Source organism: Mus caroli, unplaced genomic scaffold (assembly GCF_978045245.1).
Source record: "Mus caroli unplaced genomic scaffold, Mus_caroli_1 scaffold_12, whole genome shotgun sequence".
Classification (NCBI taxonomy): Eukaryota; Metazoa; Chordata; class Mammalia; order Rodentia; family Muridae; genus Mus; species Mus caroli.
Genome location: NW_028227267.1, coordinates 52560972 through 52587977, shown reverse-complemented (window position 1 = coordinate 52587977; position 27006 = coordinate 52560972). Strand labels below are relative to the sequence as shown.

General features: G+C 40.3%; 2 protein-coding genes across 3 annotated transcripts in view; one reads left to right on the top strand and one right to left on the bottom strand.

The window, feature by feature from the left end:
• Nucleotides 1–17947, top strand: part of Cpap (centrosome assembly and centriole elongation protein) — a 44468-nt gene extending 26521 nt beyond the window's left edge. For both annotated transcript variants that reach the window (XM_029468694.2, XM_021181857.2), the window contains exons 9-17: nucleotides 5516–5681; nucleotides 10375–10617; nucleotides 11120–11204; nucleotides 13316–13380; nucleotides 13604–13708; nucleotides 14595–14735; nucleotides 14808–14892; nucleotides 14975–15095; nucleotides 17612–17947. In XM_029468694.2, the coding sequence (XP_029324554.1) occupies nucleotides 5516–5681; nucleotides 10375–10617; nucleotides 11120–11204; nucleotides 13316–13380; nucleotides 13604–13708; nucleotides 14595–14735; nucleotides 14808–14892; nucleotides 14975–15095; nucleotides 17612–17804 (1204 nt within the window). In that variant the 3' untranslated portion in view covers nucleotides 17805–17947. The remainder of the gene's footprint in view (nucleotides 1–5515; nucleotides 5682–10374; nucleotides 10618–11119; nucleotides 11205–13315; nucleotides 13381–13603; nucleotides 13709–14594; nucleotides 14736–14807; nucleotides 14893–14974; nucleotides 15096–17611) is intronic.
• A 1436-nt stretch (nucleotides 17948–19383) lies between these two features.
• Rnf17 (ring finger protein 17) overlaps nucleotides 19384–27006 on the bottom strand; it is a 137031-nt gene continuing 129408 nt past the window's right edge. The window contains exons 35-37 of the mRNA XM_021182183.2: nucleotides 21823–22012; nucleotides 19984–20083; nucleotides 19384–19577 (exon numbers count right to left, since the gene is read on the bottom strand). Coding sequence (XP_021037842.1) covers nucleotides 19985–20083; nucleotides 21823–22012 — 289 coding nt within the window. The 3' untranslated portion in view covers nucleotides 19384–19577; nucleotide 19984. The remainder of the gene's footprint in view (nucleotides 19578–19983; nucleotides 20084–21822; nucleotides 22013–27006) is intronic.

The following is a 27006-nucleotide window of genomic DNA, read 5'->3' as shown; positions in this document are numbered from 1 at the left end:
ACACTCAAGGATATTTAGTCAGATCTCCCAAAACGTGACTAACACACATTGTAGGCTTCCATCAGTCTAGCCATCTTCTGCTTGTCTATCACAGTGATGACTACAGTATGCACTTGCACATGTGCATGCTCACGTGCGTTGTAACGCTCTGGGCTATGAGCATACTTTTTAATTTCACCACTTTGTACAGTGGCCAAGCAGACACCTCAAACTCTAGCATTTACACTAAGCACATTTTATGCATTTTGTGTTGGCAGTTATGGAGGGCAAAAGCAATTTATTGTTGCAATGTATAAATATTTTTGATAAAACAGTTTATATTTTATAAAGTTATTATAACACTAAAGCTGTACCTCAAAACTCTCACAAATAATTTAATCAAATAGTCTACATGAATTCAGAGATCTGTGTGGACCTTTTTATTGCTCTTACAGTATCCTCTTTAGCAAATTATGACCTTCACTTTACTGGACTTTTTTGAGTTTTCTGTTTGTTTTTAATTTTTTCCCCCTAGCCTTCACTTCATTGTTTTTCCTAAATTCAACAATATTGGATGATCCTGTGCCTAGCATGTTAGGGCCATTGTACCTCAGGAATAGCACTTGAGTTAACCATGTCACCGCAGTGAGGTCACCTCTTAACATTGTCCAAATCTGAGTCTAGTGACAAGCATGAAAGCATGCTGATGCATGAAGAACTGAGCTTAAAACAGCCTTGTATGAAACACTGGCATGTTTTCATTGTATTTCAAGAACAATTAGAATTGTCCAGAGATACTTCATATTATCTTCCAATTCATCATCATTTTTTCCAAGATCTTTTGGAAGAAAAAAAAATTTTTTTTTTTTTTTTTGGTTTTTTTTGAGACAGGGTTTCTCTGTGTAGCCCTGGCTATACTGGAACTCACTCTGTAGACCAGGCTGGCCTCAAACTCAGAAATCTGCCTGCCCCTGCCTCTCGAGTGCTGGAATTAAAGGCATGTGTCACCATTCCCGGCGAAAATTTTTATAAAAAGAGCAACAGTATGTTGCTTTAGGTTACTTTAAATGCCAGTTAATTGCCTTGTAAAAGGACACTAGAAAAAAAAAATAACATTGCACTGTGTAAACACAACATTAAAATAAAACACCAGTTACTTTTGAGGTACAATTGGCCACATTAGTCGTTTCCCATGTATGCATAGAAAGTGATGTTTAAAATGGGGTTTTAGCATTAAAAATTCACTCAGCATTTTATACTCATTACACAAAATTTTTCAGAAATAAAAGCCAATCATTAAACAAATTTGGAAGTCATAGCATCATCACACTGTTATGCTGAAAAAAAAACCCACTAATTTTTCTATAGTAAAAAAAAAAATATATATATATACACACACACATATGTATATATATATTTCAGTCAGATTTAACATTTTAAGAGTGTAAATATATTTTGTTATTACTGTTTATGTATGTGACCACTCAAGCACTTTGCAAGGAAACTGGATGCTTTAGAATGGGACTATTTGCATACAAATGAAATGTGCCTTTGTAGCATTCTAAGAAAAAGGATGCTTTATACTCTTAAATCACCACAAATACACAAAGTTTAAAATAGATTAAAATTTGAATAAATAAATCAAAAAAGTGATAGCTCAGATTTGTAATCCCAGCAGGAGGAAGCTGAGGCAGGCGGATGCCACAAATGTGAGGCTACCATGGGTAACAGAATGACAGAATGAGACCCTATATCAAGCCCTATGCTCCAAACAAGCATGCAGAAACAAAACCCCTAAACCAACCAACCAACCAAAAACCCCACAGAGTTGTGCCTTCCCCGTATGCTTGCTGGGTTTAGTTGTACTAAGTTCTGGAACTTGCTCTGTTCTGGCTGGACAAGGGACTTTGCATGGTTTCATTTCCTTTACATTGCTGAGGATTGTTTCATGTCTACAGATGGTCCACTATGGTAGGATGGCCTATTCGTAGTTGAGAAGGATGCACCTTTTACAGTGGATAGTGTTCTCTGTATGCCTGTTGGGTTTAATTGGTGTATGGGTTAGCCCTAGAGGGAGGAGACAAAGGTATCTTTTAACCAAGGGGTAGGTGGCATTCTTCTTACTCATTGTTTACTCTTTTTTTGAGATTATAACCCAATTACAACATTTCTCCCTTCCCTCCCTCTCCTCCGTCCAAACACTTCCACACACCCCTCTGCTTTCTTTAAATTCATGGCCCTCTTTTTCATTGTTATTGCATTCATGTATGTATATACATGTATATTCCTAAATACAACCTGCTCAGTCTGTCTATATGTGTGTTACTTGTGTGTACGTTTTCAGGGCTGACTTTGGTATTGGATAACTAACTGGCGTGCTTTTTCATGGGGAAGACTGGTTTTCCCACTCTTGGGCTCCCCCTCATGTTTTCGGTAGTCATGTTGGTGGGACTATGGGCTAGCTTCACATTGTCAGGAGACACAGTCTCACAGCAGACTCCCTGATGTCTGGTGCTCAGTCTTTCTGCTCGCTCCCTCTTCCACCATGTCCCCAGCATTGGGTTCTAGAGTGCTTTGTAGATGTGTCCACAGCTCTGCACTTTGACTAGCTGTGCTTTTCTGTAGTGGGCTCTGTCTGCCTGACTCCTGGAGCTGCAGTGACTACTGCAGTGAGCAGAAGGTAAATGCTAGTACTTGTAGTTTCCTTTTAGATGCATGTGGGCTGTGTGCCCTGGAGTGGGATGAAGGCTGAGTGCTGGTCACACCCCAGCACCCTCAGGGCATTGCTGCCACAGAGTGCTTTGCCTGTTCAGTTAGACAGGACTGATGGTGCCAGGTGAGGGATGGCAGTAAGGGTGATGCCTTCAGTCTTCATTCTGGCATGAATCTATATGCCACTGGCCATTCCCAAGGTTGTAGTGGGCAAATGTCTCGTTGTCTATCAGTGTGTTGGGGTTAGGATGATGATGCCTTGCGTGTCTTTTCTGTCTAAACACCAATCTCCTATAGTATGGGCATTCTGTGGGTCGAGGCAGCCACTCTTTTGGGCCAGGTTTGTTCCCTGAGGCTATTTTATGTGCCGATGCAGAACAGTGTCTGTGGATTTCTGATATGAGAATAGGCATGGATTTCTGACCCATAGAGCAGTTTAATTTCAGGTCCTAGCTCCCTGGGAGATATGAAATCCTTTCCCAAAGCAAGACTACAGTACAGGTTTCAGGTTATGTATCTTGTGGATTATAAACCTGTGAGAACTGAAACTTGCCAACAGAGAGTGCTGGGAGCATCTGTGTGCTAAAGTTTGCTGGGACAGAGCCAAGTCCTTGTCTGTGGCACCTGGTAACACATGAGGGTATTTTGGCTTTGTTATTATACCATTCCCTACATGTCTACATTTTACAAGGTTTCTGATTTTATATGAATATTTAAATTTACATGTACTGCTCAGTGTGGTGGTATAAGCCTTTAATCCCAGCACTTGGAAGGCAGAGACAGATGGATCTCAGAGTTCAAGGTCAGCCTGGTCTACAGAGTGAGTTCCAGAGAAACCCTGTCTCAAAAAATAATATGTGTGTGTGTGTGTGTTAGTTACATGGGCATGCATGTGGGGGTCAAATGACAACATTCAGGAGTTGTTTTTTTCTTTTTACTATGTGGGTTCAATTTCAGTTGTCAGTATGCCACGAACGGAGCCATCTCACCTGCTTGGCCCAGGGCTCCATTTTCTTCTGCTGTTGTAGTGTTGGTTGCTCACCTCAGAGAGCAGCTGTATACATGTTGCTTTAGTTCTTTGTGGAGAAGCAGGCGAGTGCCAGGTGCTTCAGTTAACCTTTTTGACCCTCACGAGCTGTGTTGTCTCTAAAATCTTCCAACAAGCCTGTCTGGGAAGGATGTGGAAGCATCATTCTGGCTCTTCCTGCCCTCAGTGATGTGAGGGGCAGATCAGAGCACAGGGCCTCATGGTTCTCTCAGCCCTGCACCTCAGGTACCTCAGGATGGATGGCATAGTCCCCACAACTGTCCCCAGGAGGCCTAGGGACTAAAGGGGTTACTAGGAGCGCCTGTAGAGATGCTTAGATGCTCACCATTCTCCACCCCAGAGCTCTGAGGCTGCTGCCGCCTCTTGGTTTTGTTTGTTTAGGTGGCTGGATGGTTTCTCCAGTTTCCTACTCCACCATCTGTCCTGATATAATTTCTGTTCTTTTCTAAAAGTCTACAGAAGTGTGAATTCTAAAATATGCCTGACCCCAGAGAATAGAATTAAAGACCAGCATTAACTCACCTAACAGAAACTGTTACTGTATATGTTACCTGAGGTGGGTTTAAAAATTAGATGCAGAATATTATCTTGTTACTTTCTAATGAAAAAAATCTTTATTTTTACAATTATATCTTGTAACTGTATGCTTATTTTACAAGTAGGTTTGTGGGCCAACAAGCTAGCTTAGTTAGTAAAGGCATTTCTGCTAAGCCTGCCGAGCTGAGGCCAGTCTCCAGGATCCACATGGTGGGGAGACAGACCAGTTAGGTGCTGTCTACATGTGCGCCCACATGACATGAACACACAAGTAAAGCAAATTAGAATGCAATTTAAAAACAAATAGTGGGTAGAGAGTAGGAACTTAATTAAAATGTCTTCTTCACTCAAGGTAACTTTTCAAATTCTGTAACTTCATTAGAAGTATACTTTTCAAGAACATTGAAATCATAAAGTAAAAGGATTTACGGATTGTTTCCTGTGTTAGAAATGAGGAAACAGGTACTGACAGGAAAGCTGCCCAGGTCTGCGTTCTTAAGGGAGAGGGCCACAGTTCCAGCCCAGCAGTCCGGTTCTGAGTCTTGGGCTGCCTTAAATGTCTTCTTTAATCCGCTCTGTAAGCGCCACTGTGTTAGTGCACTCCAGCCTTCCACATTTATTACATTTTTTAAAAATTATTTTTACATTTGTTATTGTGTGTGCTTCTTGTTTTCCCCCTAATGCTTCTAATGTGTCATACATTTATTTATTTTTTCCCATTTGTGTATCATGTATATGTTGTGAGGTTGATCCCTGACATGGTACTAGTGTGGTCAGAGGACATTTTTCAGGACTCTGTCCTCTTTCCACCCTGGGATCCAACTCGGCATCAGATTCACGCAGTAAGCCTTTCACCTGCAGAGCTAGCTCTGTGCTGGCCCTGTTACTGTATGGTTTCCCATTGCAGTGTAGTAGGCTGTGGCATCCCGCTTCCTAGATTCACAGTGGGCACCTAGTACATGCTTGATGAATGAGTGTTAGGGCACGTGAACTGGCTGACCTTTGAGGCCAGTGGATTGTAGATGGATTTACTTACTGTATTTACTTATTTTTTAGCACTGGGGATTTGTTTAGTTTTGTGATGAAGGGTCTCACTGTGATGCTCAGGCTGGGGTTGAATATTTCAGTATTCCAGGGATCCTGTATCTACCCTCGGAGAAGGTGTATACCATCACACTTGGGTGAACATAGGTCATTATACTGAGACTGTCCCATGACAATGTGGCATGTTTATCGTAGGAAAGAAATTGCTGACTTTGAGCAACAAAAAGCAAGAGAGCTGGCTCGAATAGAAGAGTATAGAAAGGAGGAGACAAGGAAACTACAGAAGGATCGCAAAGTCTTTGAGAAGTACACAGCAGCTGCAAGAACATTCCCAGATAAAAAGGAGCGCGAAGAAATACAGGTACCTGGCTCTACACCACACTCCAGGTTAATAAAGACAGCAATCTTGGGAGAGTCCCATTAGAGTTCTTCGATGTTTCAGAAAGAAAGTGTGAGCTGGCAATCATGTGTGTCACTAATTCAAGGTCTTAGAAGGCTGAGGGAGAAGAGGCTAGAGGGTGAAACCCTGTCTCAAGAAGGGGGTGGGTAGGGAGAGAAACAGGTGTCTGTGACACCGTATCACAGTGTGACTCTGACAGACAGTTGCCAGTCCTGTATTCAGTAACAAAGTTCCTGCAGAAACCCTGGGGGACCAAGAAGCCAGAATCTGGATGTGCACTGGTTCAGTGTCATGCCTTCAGTTTGACTGTCACACAGTGGCTGTGCACCGGTTCAGTGTCATGCCTTCAGTTTGACTGTCACACAGTGGCTGTGCACCGGTTCAGTGTCATGCCTTCAGTTTGACTGTCACACAGTGGCTGTGCACCGGTTCAGTGTCATGCCTTCAGTTTGACTGTCACACAGTGGCTGTGCACTGGTTCAGTGTCATGCCTTCAGTTTGACTGTCACACAGTGGCTGTGCACCGGTTCAGTGTCATGCCTATCACACAGTGCTAGCTCTTTTCACTCATAGCAGTTTTATGCCCATGTACTAACTAGGCATAGTTAGTTACAAAACTTACAAAGTGAGAGGGCAGGTAGTGGTTCTGTTCATCTTAGAGGTAAACATGGGCATGGCAGAGGAAAGTAGCAGTTAAAAACAATGCATGCACTTTTTCAATTATATTTTCTACACGTATAGGTTATTTGCCTGCATGTATGTATGTACATTATATATGTGCAGTGCCCCTGAAGATCAAAAAAGGGTGTCAGATCTCCTGGGCACTAGGGTTACAGATGGTTATGAGCCACCAAGTGGGTGCTGGAAATCAAACCCAGGTCTTCTGGAAGAGCAGCTGGTGCTCTTACCTACTGAGCTGTCTCTAGCATTTATTAGAACTATAAACCTAGGAAAAACTAGAGTAATGTATCTATACATTGACACATGCAAAGCTTCCTAATGAAACTCATTTAGCTAAGTATAAAATCCAGCGTGTATGTTAGACTGTAAGTTAAACATCCCAGCTAAGTATAAAACCCAGCGTGTATGTTAGACTGTAAGTTAAACATCCCAGCCTATCAGCACAGTTTTCCATAGCTGTACCTGTGCTGCATAAGATGTGAGCTCACTTTCTGCCTCACATACTTCCCATGTTGCACTGCAGCAGAGGGCAATGTTGCCTCTCATTTGCACACCTGCAGTGTTAGTTGCCTGCCAGGAGCCTGCTAGGATACTCTAAAAGCTAGCAGTACCTTCCTGAGATGGTTTCACTGTGGACTGTGAACCATGCTGAATGAGCCCTTGTAGGCAAGTCTGAGGGGACGGCATTTAAGGAGACATTCCTGCTATTAATGTGCCTTTCCTGATATTAAATATATATAATAATCACTAGGTATTAGTCCATCCTTTTGGGCAGAGTTTTGCAGATCAACGATGATGTACTGTCTTGTAGTGATGCTATTCAGACAAATCTATGATTTCTTAATTCCTAATGATGATTTTATAAGAATTCCTAAAATTATACTAATAACTACGAAGCCCTGTATAGTAGGACTGCTGTTAAAGCCCTCTCTGATATAAAAACTGCAGTTAGAACTCTGCCAGTCTTCATGTGTCATGAGTTAATTGCTTGTGAGATAGAAAGAGGGTATTTACAACTTAGAATACATTCCTTAGAACTGTAAGACAATTAACCAAAGGTCATAAAATGGAACAAGTGACTTATTGTAGATGCACAGACAGAAGATAAAATATTGGCTGGGTTTATCTATACAAAACTTTAGTGCTAACTTAGACCCAAAAATTATAGTTTTAGACTCTAACCTGTAGACTAGTAACAGATAATGAATGTCTAGCTAGATAAGTAGTTGTAATGGAAACAAATGAAAACATCTCTGTTGTAAACTTATTCAATTTATGATTTGAATTTATGTTTGAACTTTTACTGAACTTGTAAAAAAAGGATGCTTGGAAATGTGATGTTTTCCTTTTTAAAAAGGTACAGAAAACTAGGAAGGATGACATTAGAGCAGAAGGGGAGAGCACGGTTAGGAGGAGGAAGGGCAGCGGAGTAACTTAGAAATGAAGAGAGCACATAGTCTGATAGGTCCCCCACGCCCTTTACTCTCCCTTTGTTTTTCTATTTCTGTGAAGTATTTGGGGGATTCAAATCCACTGAATCTGAAAATTGCTTTTGGTAGTTCAAACATTTCACAATATATTCTGGTAAACCACGAGTGTGGGAATTCATCTTATTCTACAGTGTCTTGTTCAGTTTATTTATTGATTGATTGTTTTCACTGTAAAGGATTTTTATCTCATTGGTTAGATTTTTGTCCTAGGAATCTGATGTATGTATTTTTAAAGCTATTATAACTGACACTGTTTTCCTGATTTCTGTCACATTGCATTAGTGAATGTGGTTTAATGTATTGGCAATTTAGTGATTTTTGCTCATTGACTATATAATTTGCCATTCTGGTAGAATTCTGGGTTAGAGTTTTTAAGTATAGGTTCATGTTGTCTGCACACACAGACAATTGAAGTTCTTCCCTTTTTGTATCACTTTTATTTCTCTTGCCTTTCTCTCCAGCCTTCTATTTCTAGCTTCTTTAGGGCTTTTTATCTTGAAGGGATATTCATATTGTCAGAGGCTTTCCGCATCCATTGAGATAATATGTGATTTGTCTCTATGTATTGTATTGCATTTATTAATTTACATGTTTAACTACCCCTGTATCCCTGGAATGGAATCAACCTAATCATGTTGTTGTATGGTCTTACTTTGTCTGCATTTAATTTGGTCTGCATATACCTTTATTGAGATTTTTTTTTTTACCTTAAAATGCAAGCACTTATTCAAGGTCATATCATTAGGAATAAATGATGATTTAATTATCTTTAATCTTTTTTTTTTTTTTTTTTTTTTTTAACAGTCCAGTTGTTATCCCCCTCCTGGTCTGCCCTCATCTCATTCCTCCTCCAAGAGGATGCCCCTTCCCTCCCCCACCTCCAACCCCAGTAGGCCTCCCCATTCCCTGGGGCCTCAGTCTCTCGAGGGTTAGGTGCATCTTCTCTCACTGATGCCAGACCAGGCAGTCCTCTGCTGTATATGTGCCAGGGACCTTGTACCAGCTAGTGCCTGGTTAGTAGCTCAGTGTCTAAGAGATCTTGGGGGTCTAGGTTAATTGAGACTGCTGTTCTTCCTATGGGTCACCCTCCTTCTCCACTTCTTCCAGAGGGCAGACCATAGCATTAGTAATAGTGTCAGGCCTTGGAGCCTCCCCTTGAGATGGATCCCAATTTGGGCTGGTCACTGGACCTCCTTTCCCTGTGTCTCTTCTCCATTTTTGTCCCTGTAGTTCACTCACCTGGGGACATGTGCTCACGAAAAGAGTACTCCTTGTTTTATGGTGAAGTTTTAAGCCTGATGATTTAAGTCAGCATTTGCCTAGCATGCTCAAACCCCAGGACTCAGTCCTCAGCCTAATGATAGGGCATCAGAGTACAGAAATGAGAAGTTTTGTTGTGTGCTTGTATGGGTTTTGTTATCAGAGTAATACTGGTTTCTCAGGATGATCTTAGTGTTCTTAGGGCACATGAGACATCTGATACAGAGGAAGGCAGCATCTCTCCATCCTTCCCAGCTAGCTCTATAATCCTAGCTGAATTCCATCACTCTGTGCTCTTGGGTCTTTCCTAGTGAGTCAGTAAAATGGCCCGCCAATTTTATTTGGGAGACTGTTTAGTGCTGTCCTCTATTGTCTTTGTTGTAGTTCTCAAATCACTGATGACACTGTCCTGACTTTAGTCTTGATTTTGTGTGTACATTTGCAGTTTGATCATAGACAGGTCTAGAAGTTTGTTCACTAGTTTTGTTTATTCCATCTACAGCAGCTCATTTCTCCCTCTTTCACTACTGGGAAATCTCATTGGGAAACTGGCAAGCATGTTCTACCTTTCTGCTACATTCCCAGCCCCTCATTTCTTCCCCTCCTTCTCCTCCTTCCTCTTTTCTTTTTGTCTGTTGTGCTGCTGGGGATCAAACCCAGGGTCCTGTAGATGCTTGGCAAACATAGTACCTCCTTCATTTTCTTAATATTGCTTTCTACTCATTAATGTCTTTTTTTTTTTTTTTTCCTAAGACAAGTGCAATAGTGAGGAGGAGGTGGGATATTTAGCAAGTAATTCAGTGTTGCACTGACTGAGCAGTCAATGGAGGTAACTCACCCCCTTTGGACAGCCGTACTCATGGATCTCTCAGCTCATCTATTTTCAGGGCAGGTGGCTTTGACTTTGGATTCTGTTTTCTCTTTAGCACAAGTTGATGTCTGTTCAAGAATTGATGCGGTTTTTGTTAGTGGTTAGGTTAGGCTGCATTCCCTTATGCCATACTCGGAGCTGAATCTGCTTTGTCTTGGCTTGTGATCAGTTGTTGACAATGTACGGTAAGCACTTAACTGACTCCACATCCCAGCTCTGGAAACCCAATGCCCCTTACTGTCTAGGCATGCTCTCCTGCTGTCTGTGGCGGGCTGGCATTTTGTTGTATTGATTTTGTTGTATCTCTTCTCCAGTTGCCTTGTTTTAATTCTGTAACCTTTTCTTTTGAGAGGCCTTGAAACAGCAAATAGCAGATTTACAGGAAGACTTGAAAAGGAAGGAAACAAAGTGGTCAAGCACACAGAGTCGCCTCAGAAGCCAGATAGAGATGCTCGTCAAAGAGAACACAGACCTCAGGGAAGAGATAAAAGTAATGGAAAGGTTCCGACTGGATGCCTGGAAGAGAGCAGAAGCTATGGAGAACAGTCCCAAGGCCTGCCAGTACATGATGGCCACAAAAAAGGATGAGTCCATGGTAGGTTTGGGAAGTCTTCTATCAAATCATGGTGAAGGCTAATGTACATTTAAACTCATAAAGCCAGGAAATGGAATGGTGGATTTAGAGGGTGGGAAGTTAGTGTTACACAGATCCAGGAGGACTGCCACTAGACTGAAAGCTCAGGCTGGACACAGATTGATGGTGGGGTAGGTCAAGAGACCAGATACTATCACCAGGGAGGTGGGAGGTTCTGACAGTGCTGGTGATAGGCACAGATTTGGGGATGGGGGTGTGTCAGGTGGCTTCATCAACCACTGGGGACGGGAGAGAGGTTTGTGGAAGAGGCTGATTGACATGAAGGAGGTCGGTTTTGTGCCTTGAGCTGGAGGATAGTGTGTGTTTCATTCCTAGACAGCCACCAATTTACCTGGCCTACTGCGGTAATTGAGAGTACAGAACAACAGCCCTTAACTGAGTTAATTTTGTTCAGTGTCATAAAATGTAGATTAACAATTATATTAAAAATTATCTCTCATAGAACTCATCATTTCAATTTCAAAAGAGTCATGTTTCTTCAGGAGTCCAGGTAGAAAAATATAAGAAGAAGTATTTGCCAGCACAAGGTAAGGAGCTGTATGGTTCTTTTGTGTTTCAGAACGTTATAGGTAGTGTTAGCTGAGCTTGGTGACAGCTGCTACCCTACCTACCAGTCAGGAGGCTGACTACAGGTTCCAGGCCAGTCTAGGCTACCAAGTGAGACTGGCTCAGCGCGAAGGGGATGGGGCAGGAGAGAGGACTGTATTCAAGGAATTAAACACAAATGATCTTGGAGCCTCTGCATCACCTGTATATAAACTGCTGCCCTAGTTTCTCTGTTTCAAAAGACATTAGGAAACATATTGGTAAAGGAAAATGGATTTATTTACAGTGTGGATAAATTATAAATAGTTACATTTTATAGAAGAGACAAGACAAAGGCTAGAAAATGTGTCTGTATTCATTTGACTGTGAGATGAGTGTTAGAATTGAGTGTTCTTCCTGAGGCCAGTTCCTCCCCCATCAGGAGATTGCTGGAGAAACTTGGACCCCGTGGGGGTTGTTTTAGGATCTTTATATCAGTCTTACTCCTCAGATAATTCCTGATAGCATTTCATGCTTGTTTACTCTTTTAAACTACACATGCCCATACAATTTATAAATTGTTTCATACTGTTTCTGTGATTATTATGGGTTTACCCTGTGAAGGCTGGAGGCTGAACCCAGGTTCTTTGCAAAAGCAGCCACTGTTCTTAACTGCTGGGCCATCTCTCCAGCCTTAACAAATTCACTTGTATTACTTGGTTTGTGATGCTGCAATACCATTCTTCTCTGTACCTGGAATGCACACAGGCAGTTCTCTAGGTACACAGCAAGGGCTGGAATAACTGGACAATTGGCAGAATATTTTTAATAGCAATAGGTTGTGTCAAAATTATTTCTAAAATATACTAATATAGTTTAAGAATTTTGATTCCATTTATTTCTTGTGTTGTCTGGGAGTTACACATGTGGACTGAGAAGAATACTTGTAAGAAAGTAACTTCTCACACGGTACCTCTAGACTGAACCCTAGCAGTCACTCCTAGCAGCACTCGTGTTATCTACTGCACTGTCTCCCTAGCCCTGATTTTATACTCAGAAGCTAGGAAAGTGTGGGATTCCATACTTGCCCAGTACTCAATGCTGTCAGATTTGAGTTTTCGCTAACAGCTAAATGTATTTGTCATTGTTGTTTTAATTTGCATTTCCCCAGTCATTTAAATGCATTGAATACCATTCCCTCTGCTGACCAGCTGGATGGATACTAACTATCCCCCTAGACCCTCATTACTGGGAATTGAAACCCAAGGCTTAAGGTTTCAGGCTTCAAGCTGGGTGCTGAAAAACTCAGCCATCTCTTCAGTACTGAATTTGCTGCTTCTGCTGCTTCTTCTTCTCCTCCTCCTCCTCCTTCTTCTTCAGGAAAATTATTTATTTAGATCTTTAACCATTCTTACTTACATCACAAAACCTTTTTTCAGCCTGTCAACCTTTCCTTTAAAAGATAGAGTCCCATATAGCTCAGGTTAGCCTTGAGCTGGCTATGAAGCTAAGGCTGGCCTATGGGTACTCATTATCTATTTTGATGAACCCATTATTTTAATATTGCTAGGCCTTGTTTTGTCTATGGATATTCTGCCTGTTTGGATCTGCCTGCCTGGTACCTGCAGAGGCCAGAAGAGGGCACTGGCTTACCTGGACCTGGAGTTTGCATAGTGTTGTTAGCTGCCATGCAGATGCTGGGAGCTGTACCTGGTTCCCCTGCAAGAGCAAACAAGTGTTTTCTCTGCTGAGCCATGGATGAGCTCTTCCTGTTCCCTCAGGCTCCCACATGCCCGAGTACATTGTATGTACACAGACTCACATATACACATAAATACAATACAACAGCACTGACAAAGGAAATGTTTATGTCTGGTGTGAGAATGTGTGTACTACTGTGCTCTTGTGGAGGGCATCTGACAACCTGTAGAAATTGGTTCTCTCTTCCCACCATGTAGGTTCCAAGGATTAATATTTAAAGGCTTTTTAATGTTGCAAGTGCTTTTACCTGCTAAGCCATCTCTTTGGCCCCAAAGGAAATGTTTAACCAGGTCAATAAGTTAGATATTTTCATTAAGCATTAAAACTGACTCTGACAATTCCTTTCTAACAGGAAATCTATCTAGAAGATACAAGTCTGCACCTCCTCGTGATTTAGGCAGCTCCGATAAAGGACAAGTAAATATTTTTATAATATTAAATACTGAATGTTCTTTATTCAGGGTGTAAATGATTTGTTCAATTTTCAACCAGGTATAAAGGAGGGCTTTTTTTTAACATTGCAAATGTTTTCTATATATAACAACAACAACCACTAGTTATAGAATCATGTAATTTTAGAATCTAGCTGTCAATTTAATAGGTGCAGGTTATAACTGCTTAAAAATTTCTTGTCTTGTAGGCTGCCTTGCCCAGAGAGCCTCTTCAACAAGTGAACTTCCCAGATCTTGAATATAAAAACAAAGAGGAAGAAATTCAGGGAGAAGTCAGTCATCCTGATGGAAAGGTAAAAACATTCATTTAAAATAGTGATTATGTCGGGGCTGGAGAGCTGGCTTGGTGGTTAAAAGTATTAGCTACTCTTCCAGAGGACCTGGGTTCAATTCTCAGCACCCATGTGGCAGCTTACAACTGTCTGTAGCTCCAGTTTCAGGGGATCTGATGCTATCACACACAGACATACAGGCAGGCAGAACACTAATCGATCCTCATAAAAATAAAAATCAGTAAGTCATTAAAAATATGTGATACAAAGTGGAAAAAGTGGGTGTGCTAACCAAAAGGAGGAGTGAAAAGGGGCATAAATGATATTTGTCGGGGAAGGTAACTAAGGATTTTTCTATTGGGTTTGTGTTGCATATACCCTAATCTTGTTTATTTAATTGAAATAATGCCAAAGTTCAGTCTAGCCTTGAGCATTGAGGAGGATAAACAGTCAAAAGAAGTAACCACATTTAATTAGTCTTCTATAGGATACCAAGTTGAGGAGAGGTTTTGTTTTAGATAAGTTAACATAAATAGAATATAAACAACAACAACAACAATGAGAAAAGCATAAACCCTGGTGAAATAAGTGTTCCCTATTTGGATTTTATGAACTGTTTTACTTTTATTATGGAGCCTTTGGACATGCGTCAATAGGGAGGAGTTCCTCATGCCTCTGTTGCATGGTCTCAGGAGGAAATCGTTTTACATTTTAAATGTTTTCCTCTTTCCAGGTCTCCCCTTCGGAAGCCCCCTATTCTACCCCCCTCCCCCTGCCTCTATAAGAGTGTTCACCCACCCACTCCTGTCTTCCCGCCCTGGCATTCTCCTACATTGGGACATCGAACTTCCTCAGGCCCAAGGGCCTCTACTCAGGAGGAAATCTTACCTACCTTGTGTCTTTTCAGGTAGAAAAAATTTATAAAAATGGGTGCCGGGTTGTTCTGTTTCCCAATGGAACTCGGAAAGAAGTGAGTGCGGATGGGAAGAGCATCACCGTTACATTTTTCAATGGTGATGTGAAGCAGGTCATGCCAGATGAGAGAGTGGTATGTATGCTCAGGGCAATGCTTCTAGCTGCATCATCTCAGAAGGGGCAAATTCACCAAATGTCTTTGTAGGTCTACTACTATGCTGCTGCCCAGACCACGCACACCACATACCCAGAAGGACTTGAAGTTTTACATTTCTCAAGTGGACAAATAGGTATAAACTAACTTTACCTCCACTATTAAACTCTAATCTTCCTTTAAGAAAATATTTTGATAACAATTGTTTTTTAAAACAGAAAAGCATTTCCCAGATGGAAGAAAAGAAATCACATTTCCTGACCAGACCATTAAGATGTTATTTGCTGATGGTCAAGAAGAGAGCATCTTTCCAGATGGCACAATTGTCCGAGTACAACGGTATGGCACCACTCAAGTCTGTTTCTACATTTTCCAGTTTTCATGGTTCCAATTTTAAAACAAATCTGAAACCTTTGGGACTGGGGATCTGTCAGTAGAGAAGAGCGCTTGCTGTGCAGAGTGAAGGTCTGATGGAACTTACCACGGTGCATGGTCCTGTGACCCCAGTGCTGGGGATGGGGTAGGGGAAAGGTCAGGTGGGGACAGGAAGCCTAGCCTAAACCGCAGGTTCCATGAGAGGCCTTGTCTTAGGGAATAAAGTAGAATCCTTCTTTGGCTCTACATGTAAGGGAGCATGCAACCCTCCCAAAAACAAAACAAAACAAAACATAGCAGTGACTTCAAGTTTCAATGAGGTGAGAAGTGAACACAGACACTGTGAAGTTTAGAAGCAATGAGAGCTAATGGGACTTAGAGAGAGGCTGCACAGAACTCAGGAGTGGAAGTTGTCTCGAAGTTTAGTGAGTCCTGAAAACAGGAGATGCAGAAGGCAGACTGCCCTCTTTTCAATTTCTCAAGCTCTCTGTTCTGTTACAGGTTTAATTTCTGGGCATATTTGATCCAAACTTTCAAAATCAATAAGCTCTTTCCTTGTCCTTCTGAATATTACATTTCTGAAAGTTTTATGTGGTCTCTCTGGATGCCCAATCCACAATAAAAACCATATTTTTTTGGTTTGTTTCAAAGCAGGGTTTCTTGTAGCTTAGGCTGGCCTAGACCTCACCATGCTGAGATTCTGGGGTGTACCATCATCAGCCTGATACAGAGCCTTTTACCCACCATTTTAATCATAGCCCTGCCTGGAGAAGTTTTCCCTTCTTTATCGTAGGAACTAAATACCTCCTCTTTTGAAAACAGTTAACACTAATCAACATGAAGTCTATGGTAAAAATTCACCAAGGAAGTAAAACGAATTTAGGTGGTACATGGACTTCTTACAGTCATTGTAATGTTTTCCCCTTGTGTAGAATAGTTTGTTAAAAAATTTACAAATCTACCATACATTGGATAACAGGATAACATTAGTACAAATTTAAGATTTTGTTTACTCTTACTTTTGAAGTTTTGCTTGCATAATAATGAGAAATAAAAATTATGTACTAATGCATCTAGCTTCAACATAGATTAACTCATAGCCATTCTTATTTTCATAGGCAAAATCCCAAGTATTTGGTCAGAATTACTTTTTACTTGAGAGCTGTGGTTCTGAAATTGTAGCGTGCCATTGACAATCACCTGCACTGCTCAGTTGCCGTTGTGCTGGGCATGGATTTCCCCGAGGAAGCATCAGCTCTTGGAATGGGTTTTGCGTCTCCCACATGAATGGGGCGCAAGACTGTTCTGCTGGTAACACCTGCCCATCTCTGTTCCGAATTGCTGACTTCCAGTCTGTAACTCCAGGCTTCTATTGGTCATGGAAATTCTGTCAGTTGTGGGGAATTCATTGTGAATGTCCCATAGATTTATGACCAACAATCCACTTGGTGTTAATTGTTCAAAGTACTAAAGCAGTCTTCAATTTAGTGAAAAAGAGCCATCTCAGCTTTCCCCCAAGGAAACTGAATAGCTAAATTTAAACATGATGACCAGTTTTGAGCTGGGCATGGTGACATATATGAACTTTTTTTTTTCATTATTTATTTACTTTACATTCCAGTATCAGCACCCCTTCTCCTCCCAGTCCCCACCCACACAAATCTTCCCCCAATTCCCCCCATTTCTCCTGAGAAGGGGGATTGCAGAACTAGGTACATCCTCTCCTACTGAAGCCAGACAGGGTGGCTCACTTAGGACAACAGGATCCGCAGGCACCACATTAAGAGACAGCAGCAGCTGTTGGAGACCCACATGAAGACCAAGCTGCACACTTGTTAAACGAGTTATTAATCCCAGAACTGAGGAGGCAGGGAGATCACTGGGAGTTTGAGGATGGCCTACTTTACATAATGAGTTGCAGGCCAGTTAGGGAGGGCTACATAAAGAGACTGTCCCCCAAAATAAAAATAAAATAAAATATTTCAGAGGCTGAACATATCTAAAATTAAAAAACAAAAACTAAACATTTAATAGTAAATTATTAATAGAAACTTTGCATGGTCACATGTAAAGTAGCTATTACTGATAATCCTGGAACTGAAATGCTGCAAACAGAACTTGCAATTGTATTGGGAAAAGAGAAGACCAACTAGTGTGTTTAGGAGAAAGAAAACAATTGCAGAATCAAAGGCGACTTTAGCTAGCTTTCCTGGTGTGTGTGTCTTTCCTTTTTATTCTTCCACAGTATTGAGGATTGGCTTAAGGCCTCATGCACACTAGGCAAGTACTGTTCCCTTGAGCTCCTCTAGCTCTATTTTAAATTTCAGGGGTGGTGAGACAAGATTTTATGTGTGTTCAGGCTAGTATTGAACTCCTAGTTCTCCTATGGGGCTGGTATTACAGCTGGGTGCCTACCACTATGCCCAGCTCCTGTTGATATATATATTTTGAGAAATTATTTTCTGGTTTAAATTTTACAGTGATGGCAACAAGATCATAGAGTTTAATAATGGCCAAAGGGAGCTCCATACTGCCCAGTTCAAGAGACGAGAGTATCCTGATGGGACTGTTAAGACTGTCTATGCAAATGGCCATCAAGAGACAAAGTACACATCTGGCCGAGTTAGAGTGAAGGACAAAGACGGTAATGTGCTAATGGACACAGAAATGTGAAGATCTTTTGTGGGATTAATCATGAAGTAACACTAAGTGCTTTTTCTGTTCAGGGTATGTACATTTCTTACATGTTCAGTTGTTTAATTTATATAATGTGTGTGTCTAAATAAAAAGATTATGTTTGAATTTTAAAATTAAAGTTTTGCCATACTGCATCTGTTTTACATTCTTTGAAACACAAAAGTGGCTTATCTAGTGCATGTGTTTTCCATAGTTAGGAAAATATTATTACTTTGTTGTAAACCATACAGGTTTTTAAAATATATATAAGTATCTTTGCTTTTTTGTTTTTACTGTTTGGAGACCACTCTGTAGGTCAGGCTGGCCTTGAATTCACAGAGATTCACCTGCTTTTGTGTCCCCATTGCTGAGATTAAAGACATGCACCACCACACATGATTTATGCAGGCTTTCAAAATAAGAAAACCCAAGAGTGCCGGGCAGTGGTGGCGCACGCCTTTAATCCCAGCACTTGGGAGGCAGAGGCAGGTGGATTTCTGAGTTTGAGGCCAGCCTGGTCTACAGAGTGAGTTCCAGGACAGCCAGGGCTATACAGAGAAACCCTGTCTCGAAAAAACCAAAAAAAAAAAAAAAAGAAAAAAAAAGAAAAAAAGAAAAAAAGAAAACCCAAGAGTAAAAGAAGTATATCAAATACTTGTTCCACTGGATGTGAACTAAAAAGTGAGTGCCAAGACAGTAAGTATTACAGCCAAAACTGAAATGAAAACTGCCATCCTGTCCAGACTCAGGACTTGTAAAAGAATGGAGATGAACACAAACAGGCCAGACCATGTTACAAGTACTAAGAAGTCTTAGGAGAAAGCAGTTACAGCCAGGATGCTGCATAACTTGTCAAAACCAGCAGTAAGTAGCTGGTGTGAGCTGACCACAGCCTCCTCCTTGTTGTTATCACCAACACAAGCAAGCTATGCTCAAAGAATGGGCAACTTGCCCATTGTAAGTTTATGACTAGAACAATAAGTATTGGTAATTACTCATTAAAAAATAGCAGTTCTACATGATTAAGAACTGAGTGTGAAAAAAAAAATAGAGTGTGGAAGAATTTTAAAGTAATACATGAAGCATACATGTTAAAGAAAATGGTGTCAACTGCCATCTTCAGGAATGGCAGCTATTTTTTTTCAAAAGTAATTGCCTCCTGACTCAGCAAACCCCTCTACTATGCATACATAGGCAAACCTCTCACGTGGATTAGAGCCCTCTAGGAGAATCTGATGAAGAAACAACAAAAACGCCCAGTAACTGCCAGTGTATCTAACAACAAGATCATGCACTCAGACGGGCAGTGAGTTAGTAGAGCTGCCACTGACAAGGCAGTGAAGACAATGAAATGTTACCTATGTTTCCCCTTACTCAGTCTACTATACTCATATACAGCAAAGCCACCAAGACTTCTCTAATAATTACAGATACCCTCTCAGTCATACTCACCTCTGTAAGGGACTGAGGGTGCCCATGGGTGAGACATTTCAGGATCTTCAACAATTCTAGTATTTTTTTAAACAGCATCTTAATAACATGAACTAAAATTTCTATGACTAAATTTTATTTTGAAAGGACAGTAAAAACAAAAATGTTTTAAAGAAAATATTAACTTTTCACCACACCATTCCTTAACAATTTACCAAATAAGACTAAAGGAGGAAAAAACTGATACCACTGCAGAACAGGTTAAAATCAAACCTGAAGTGTGGTACAAATCTTAACAGGAAACTGTTTTTCTGGACAGCTGCAGGAGCTCTTGTGCACCTGAAAAACAGAAAGTGTTACTTTAACCCTCGCCTTAATGCTGTACTCGGTTCTAGTGGTGCTGTTTGTTAGCTAGGTCACCAATGGTTCTGTATGCCTGCTATTTGAGAATGAGCCTAAATTATTTATGGTACAAATTGTCCTGTTATGCTTGCCCCTCACCCACTACTACATTTACAAGTACAAGGAGTCATCGATAATGGTGTTCAAGAGGTAGAAAGGCCTCGGGCAACAAACTATGGAAGAGAGTTCTTAGAGAATTCCATCTTTTGAGAAATACGAATATCTGAGATGCATTAAGAATATCTGAGATGCATTTATAAGGAATTCAGCATTAGTCTCTGTGGTCATAGCACTTGTGTAGACACACCTGCTGACTAAGCAGGCGACCAAGAAGTACACTTACATCATTCATCTTTATCTGCAAGCCCCATTTCTACCAAGGACATGTGAACTGGGTATTGTTCATCTTCATATAATGTCACTATTTGTTCTGGTGCCTGAGCCTAAAATTGAAAGATACAGTTGAAAGATATCAGGAAAACAATAATGTGTCTGTGTATACATCTATAATGTGGTAACATACCTATAATCTTACCACTCAGGAGGCAGAAGCAGAAAGTTCACAAAAATCCCCAACCCCACAAACAAAACACAGTGTTGTCTTTGGTGCCCTTTCTCTCCTCCACCTGGCTGCTCTCCCTGGGAGGAAGGCACAGGACTAATTCATACTCTACCTTTAGAGGGCAAATCTAATGGATTCTTGCTAAGTCCTATTCCTCCCATTCTCTTCCTCTTAAACTAATGAAACCTCAAGTCTCTCCTGACTAGACAGACAGCTAATAGTCTTTTATATTACTTTAGAATGTAAAGATTCTTTTACATTCTATACACCACATACTGTATCTGCTATGCATAAGCTAAAATTAGGCTGTTGTTCATAGAAGTAAAGAAATATATATTTGAAATAAATACTTGGCTTGTCTGTATTTTCACCAACTTATTTAGAAACACCCTTCATGAACTATGTATATGCTAGTACACAGATAACAGGACTTTCCAAAAGCATTTTCTAGTAATAGCCTTGTCTCGTGAGTTCATTCCTGTGGAAAGCAGTATACAGGATTCTTTGTCCTAGCACCTGACAGAGGGAGGCAGGTGGGCCTGAAGAGTAACTCACAGGCACCTATATCACCAGCCCAGCCCAGGAGCCCAGGGCTGTGTCAAGATAGAGCTCTACGAGTCCTGAGTTTTATAATATTGAGCCAGAATATACATATGTATGTGTGTGTGTGTGTGTGTTTGAGTAAGGAGGATAAAAAATGTCCAGTTCTAGAACACCATGCAAAACTAGGTTCCTGCTTGCCTGTGATATAACTTAAAGAGATTACCATCTGGAGTTTTGTCTTTTATAAAATCTTTTAAACTTATCTAATATGTGTGAGTTCTTTGCTATCATGTATCTAAGATCACAATGTCTTTACAAAGCTCAAAAGAGGGCATCTGATCCCAGAAACTGGGGTAGACTGTTGTGAGCCACCAGAACCAAACCTTGGTCCCTCTGCAAGAGTAGAAGTTTGTGTCCCTAACTCCTGAGCCACCTCTCCAGTTCCCCTCCTGCAGCTTTGAAACAGGTCTGGCCACCTTACAATTCAAGCCTCTCTGAATGTAGCTCCCCCAGTTTTCAGGACGCAGCTTGTGTATCACTTTCTGGGCCCTACTTACTTAGTTATTGAGGACCTACTAACAAGTTTCTTAAGCACCTTCCCACATCTCTTCAGATGTAAACAGTAATTTCTTACATTCCCCCTCAGCCTGCAAAGCCATCTATACCTCTACTGTACTTTGATTCTACCTCAGATTAATCAATGGTATACAAGTTTGCTTTTCATTAACTTAAAAGTGTTTTGATTATATGATACACATTTATTATTTCATCCATTATTTATTATATTATCCATTATGTATCACTTTAGGGTAGTAAAATTTGTTAAAACTAATTTTTCCCCTTTGGTAGGTGTGATAGGGCCCAGGGTGATGACTTTGAACTACTAACTTGTGGCAGTTAGTAGAGTTCCATGCCAAGCCCCCCAAAACCATTTTAACTAGTCTTAAGACTTAACTTATATAGTTTATGTGGCATTGTAAGCTTTAACTATTATTTTTTAAACAGAAGCAAAACACTTTATGAAGTTAACAGGGCTATGGAAATAGCTTTAAAATAATTTGGCTAAGACGTAATTACCACAGAAGCAGCATAAAGTTGTTTTCCTTGGAGACAGTCTATCATAGTCCACAAGGCTTCCATGCTCCACTTGGGACAGTATGGTATTCTTGTTTTTCCCGAGTCACTTAAGGGAGGTTTAAACCCTGCCAAGAGCACCTTTATGGCTTGGGCTGGGTACTGCATAAGCTGAACAGGAATCTGACGTAGTCTGTTACAAGAGATTGATAAAATGATGAGAATGTCATGATTTCAATTCTCAGTTAAAGCTGTGTCACTCTCAGTAGAAAACAGGAGAAAAGCTTCATGTACTGATTTGACAAAGATGGCACCAATAGCATAGCCGAGAAAAGTCAGAAAAACCAAAAGCCCTTGGGCACTGTTAGTGACGTACAATAGTGATGTACAGTTGTGGAGACTTATACATGGGAATTCCTTAGATAGTAAAAATAGAGTATATGGCCCAGCCAATTCCATCTCCTGTATACACTCCAGGCAATTGAAAGCAGGGTCTCAAAAATGCACCTGCGTACTTGTGTTCATTACAGTCTTGCTCACAGAAGGAAGAAGTAAAATCCCAGTTTCAGCCCATGAAGAGTGTCTAAAGTTGAGACAGACACATACAAATAAATGCCTTAGGAAGTGAACTGTGGCATGTCCCACATGGGTGAACCTTGAAGACTAGGCACAGAAGGGACAGAAAGTAGTTTACTGGGCTGGGTGAGGGTGGAGTATATTTATTGGGAAGAATTTCTGTGCAGATTGATTAAAAATGATTTGAAAATGTAAATGTGAAGTTGAATAATACTGTGAATGTACTTAGAAGCCAATTAATCTAAATATATCTAAACACTAAGATGGTAAACCTTACATATATTTTATCAAAATAAAAACCTACAGTAAAAATTCCTAATTTGGAGGCCCACGGGATCAAGATCAAGGGATCAGTGGTCAAGAGCATATACTGCTCTTGACCCAATTTTGAGTTTCAGAACCCATGTTTGAAGCTCACAACTATGTGTAAGTCTAGCCCCAGGGGATGTGATGCCTATGACCTCTTTAGATACCTATACTAATATGCACAAGCCCACATAATACACATAATAAAAACAAAGATATTTTAAAATACTCAATCTGCACTTGTGAGATGGCTCAGCAGGTTGGGGGCTTGCTGCTAAGAAGCCTAAGATCTGGTTCAGTTCCAGTATCCCATGTAGCAGAAGGAGAAAAAGAACTCCTTCAGGTTTTCATTTATTTTTTATTTTATGACTTATCATTGCACACATTGCTCTCTAAATCAGTACATGGAAGAAAACAGAAATTAAGATTAAAGCTATGCATTCACTTAGATCGTAAGAGTTGATTATATGGGAAATGCGAGGCATGTTAAGATTGGTTGTCATTTTGTTCTCTTAAAGGCTAAACAAGCAGCTGAGTGCACAGTAGGATAGGACTCTCAAGTCTTAGACAGTCGCAAGGTGAATCCTAATTCTGGTTGTGAGGTCCAGCAAAAGTTCTCTTAAAATATAAGAGATATTTTCATAACTCACAATGAAAAAATTAATAAACAATTTAAAAATAATTTTTTCTTTTAAAAATGAGGTGGCGGTGGGCTAAGGCTGATCTTCAATAACAACATAAATAATAGAAAGCCAACATACATGTGGAAGCTGAATAACACTCTACTCAATGATAACTTGGTCAAAGAAGAAATAAAGAGATTAAAGACTTTTTAAGAGTTTAATGAAAATGAAGACAAAACATACCCAAACTTGTGGGACACAATGAAGAAAACTCATAGCTCTGAGTGCCTCCAAAAAGAAACTGGAGAGAGCACACACTAGCAGCTTGACAGAACACCTAAAAGCTCTAGAACAAAAGTAAGCAGCCAGGTGTGGTGGTGCACGCCTTTAATCCCAGCACTGGGGAGGCAGAGGCAGGTGGATTTCTGAGTTTGAGGCCAGCCTGGTCTACAAAGTGAGTTCCAGGACAGCCAGGGATATACAGAAAAACCCTGTCTCAAAAAGCCAAAAAAAAAAAAAAAAAAAAAAAAAAAGGAAGCAACTTCACCCAAGAGGAGTAGACAGCAGGAAATAATCAAACTCAGGGCTGAAATCAACCAAGTGGAAAGAAAAAGAACTATTCAAAGAATCAACCAAAGCAGGAGCTGGTTCATTGAGAAAATCAACAAGATAGATAAACCCTTAGCTAGATTAAGTAGAGGGCACAGGGACAACATCCTAATTAACAAAATCAGAAATGAAAAGGGAGACATAACAACAGATCCTGAAGAAATCCAAAAAAATCATCAGATCCTACTACAAAGGGCTATACTCATCAAAACTGGAAAACCTGGATGAAATAGACAAATTTCTAGACAGATACCAGGAACCAAAGCTAAATCAGGATCAGATTAACGATCTAAACAGTCTCATATCCCCTAAAGAAGTAGAAACGGTCATTAATAGCCTCCCACAAGCAAGAAAGCCCAGGACCAGATGAATTTAGTGCAGAGTTCTGAAATCAGACCTTCAAAGAAGACCTAATTCCAATTCTCTTCAAACTATTCCACAAAATAGAAACAGAAGGTACTCTACCCAATTAATTCTATGAAGCCACAATTACTCTGATACCTAAACCACATAAAGACCCCACAAAGGTAGAGAACTTCAGAAAAATTTCCCTTATGAATATCGATGCAAAAATACTCAATAAAATTTTCGCAAACCGAATTCGAGAACACATCAAAATGATCATCCATCACGATCAAGTAGGCTCAATCCCAGGGATTCAGGGATGGTTTAATATATGGAAATGTATCAATGTAATCCACTATATAAACAAACTCAAGGACAAAAAACACATGATCATCTCATTAGATGCTGAGAAAGCATTTGACAAAATCCAATACCCATTCATAATAAAAGTCTTGGAAAGATCACGAATTCAAGGCCCATACCTTAATAATAAAAGCAATCTACAGCAAACCAGTAGCCAACATCAAACTAAATGGAGAGAAACTTGAAGCAATCCCACTAAAATCAGGGACTGGACAAGGCTGCTCACTTTCTCCCTACCTATTAAATATAGCACTTGAAGTCCTAGCCAGAGCAATTAGACAACAAAAGGAGATCAAAGGGAAAAATTGGAAAGGAAGAAGTAAAAATATCACTATTTGCAGATGATATGACATGATAGTGTATATACGTGACCCCAAAAATTCCACCAGAGAATTCCTAAACCTGATAAACAGCTTCAGTGCAGTAATTCGATATAAAATTAACTCAAACGAATCAGTGGCCTTTCTCTACACAAAGGATAAACAGGCTGAGAAAGAAATTAGGGAAACAACACCCTTCACAATAGTCACAAATAATATAAAATACCCTGGTGTGACTCTAAGGAAGTGAAAGATCTGTAGGATAAGAACTTCATGTCTCTGAAGAAAGAAAAAGTAGAATATGTCAGAAGATGGAAAGATCTCCCATGCTCCATGGATTGGCAGGATTAATATAGTAAAAATGGCTATACTGCTGAAAGCAATCTATAGATTCAATGCAATCCTCATCAAAGTTCCAATTCAATTCTTCACAGAGTTAGAAAGGGCAATTTGCAAATTCATCTGGAATAACAAAAAACCTAGGACAGCAAAAACTATTCTTAACAATAAAAGAACCTCTGGTGGAATCACCATCCCTGACGTCAAGCTGTACTACAGAGCGACTGTAATAAAAACTGCATGGTACTGGTACAGCCACAGATTGGTAGATCAATGGAATAGAATTGAAGACCCAGAAACGAACCCATACACCTGTGGTCACTTGGTCTTTGACAAAGGAAGTAAAACCATGCAGTGGAAAAAAGTATTTTCACCAAATGGTGCTGGCACCACTGGCGGTTATCATGTGGAAGAATGCGAATTGATCCATTCTTATCTCCTGTACAAAGCTCAAGTCTAAGTGGATCAAAGAACTCCACATAAAACCAGAAACACTGAAACTTACAGAGGAGAAAGTAGGGAACAGCCTGAAAGATATGGGCACAGGGGAAAAATTCCTGAACAGAAGACCAATGGCTTGTGCTATAAGATCAAGAATCGACAAATGGGATCATCATAAAATTGCAAAGCTTCTGTAAGGCTAAGGACACTGTAAATAAGACAAAAAGGCCACCAACAGATTGGGAAAAGATCTTTACCTATCCTAAATCCCACAGGGGACTAATATCCAATATATATATAGAACTCAAGAAGTTGGACTCCAGAAAACCAAAAAATCCTATTTAAAATGGGGTACAGAGCTAAACAAAGAATTCTCACCTGAGGAATACTGAATGGCTGAGATGTACCTAAAAAATGTTCAACATCCTTAATCATCAGGGAAATGCAAATCAAAATAACCCTGAGATTCTACCTCACACCAGTCAGAATGGCTAAGATAAAAAACTCAGGTGACAGCAGATGCTGGCAAGGATGTGGAGAAAGAGGAACACTCCTCCATTACTGGTGGGATGGCAAGCTGGTACAACCATTCTAGAAATCAGTTTGGTGGTTCTTCAGAAAATTGGACATAGTTCTACTGGAAGAGCCAGCAATATCACTGCTGAGCATATACCTCGAAGATGCTCCAACATGTAATAAGGACACATGCTCCACTATGTTCATAGCAGCCTTATTTATAATAGCCAGAAGCTGGAAAGAACCCAGATGTCCCTCAACAGAGGAATGGATACAGAAAATGTGGTACATTTACACAATGGAGTACTACTCAGCTATTAAAAATAATAAATTTATGAAATTCTTAAGACAAATGGATGGATCTGGAGGATATCATCTTGAGTGAGGTAACTCAGTCACAAAAGAACATACATGATATGCACTCACTGATAAGTGGATATTAGCCCAGAAGCTCAGAATACCCAAGATACAATTTGCAAAACACATGAAACTCAAGAAGAAGGAAGACCAAGTGTGGATACTTTGATCCTTCTTAGAAGGGGGAACAAAATATTCATGGAAGAGTTATAGAGACAAAGTTTGGAGCAGAGACTGAAGGAATGGCCATCCAGAGACTGCCCCACCTGGAGATCCATCCCATAAACCACCACCAAACCCAGACACTATTGCAGATGCCAACAAGATTTTGCTGACAGGAGCCATTGGCCTGGCAAATACAGAAGTGGATGCTCACAGTCATCCATTTGACG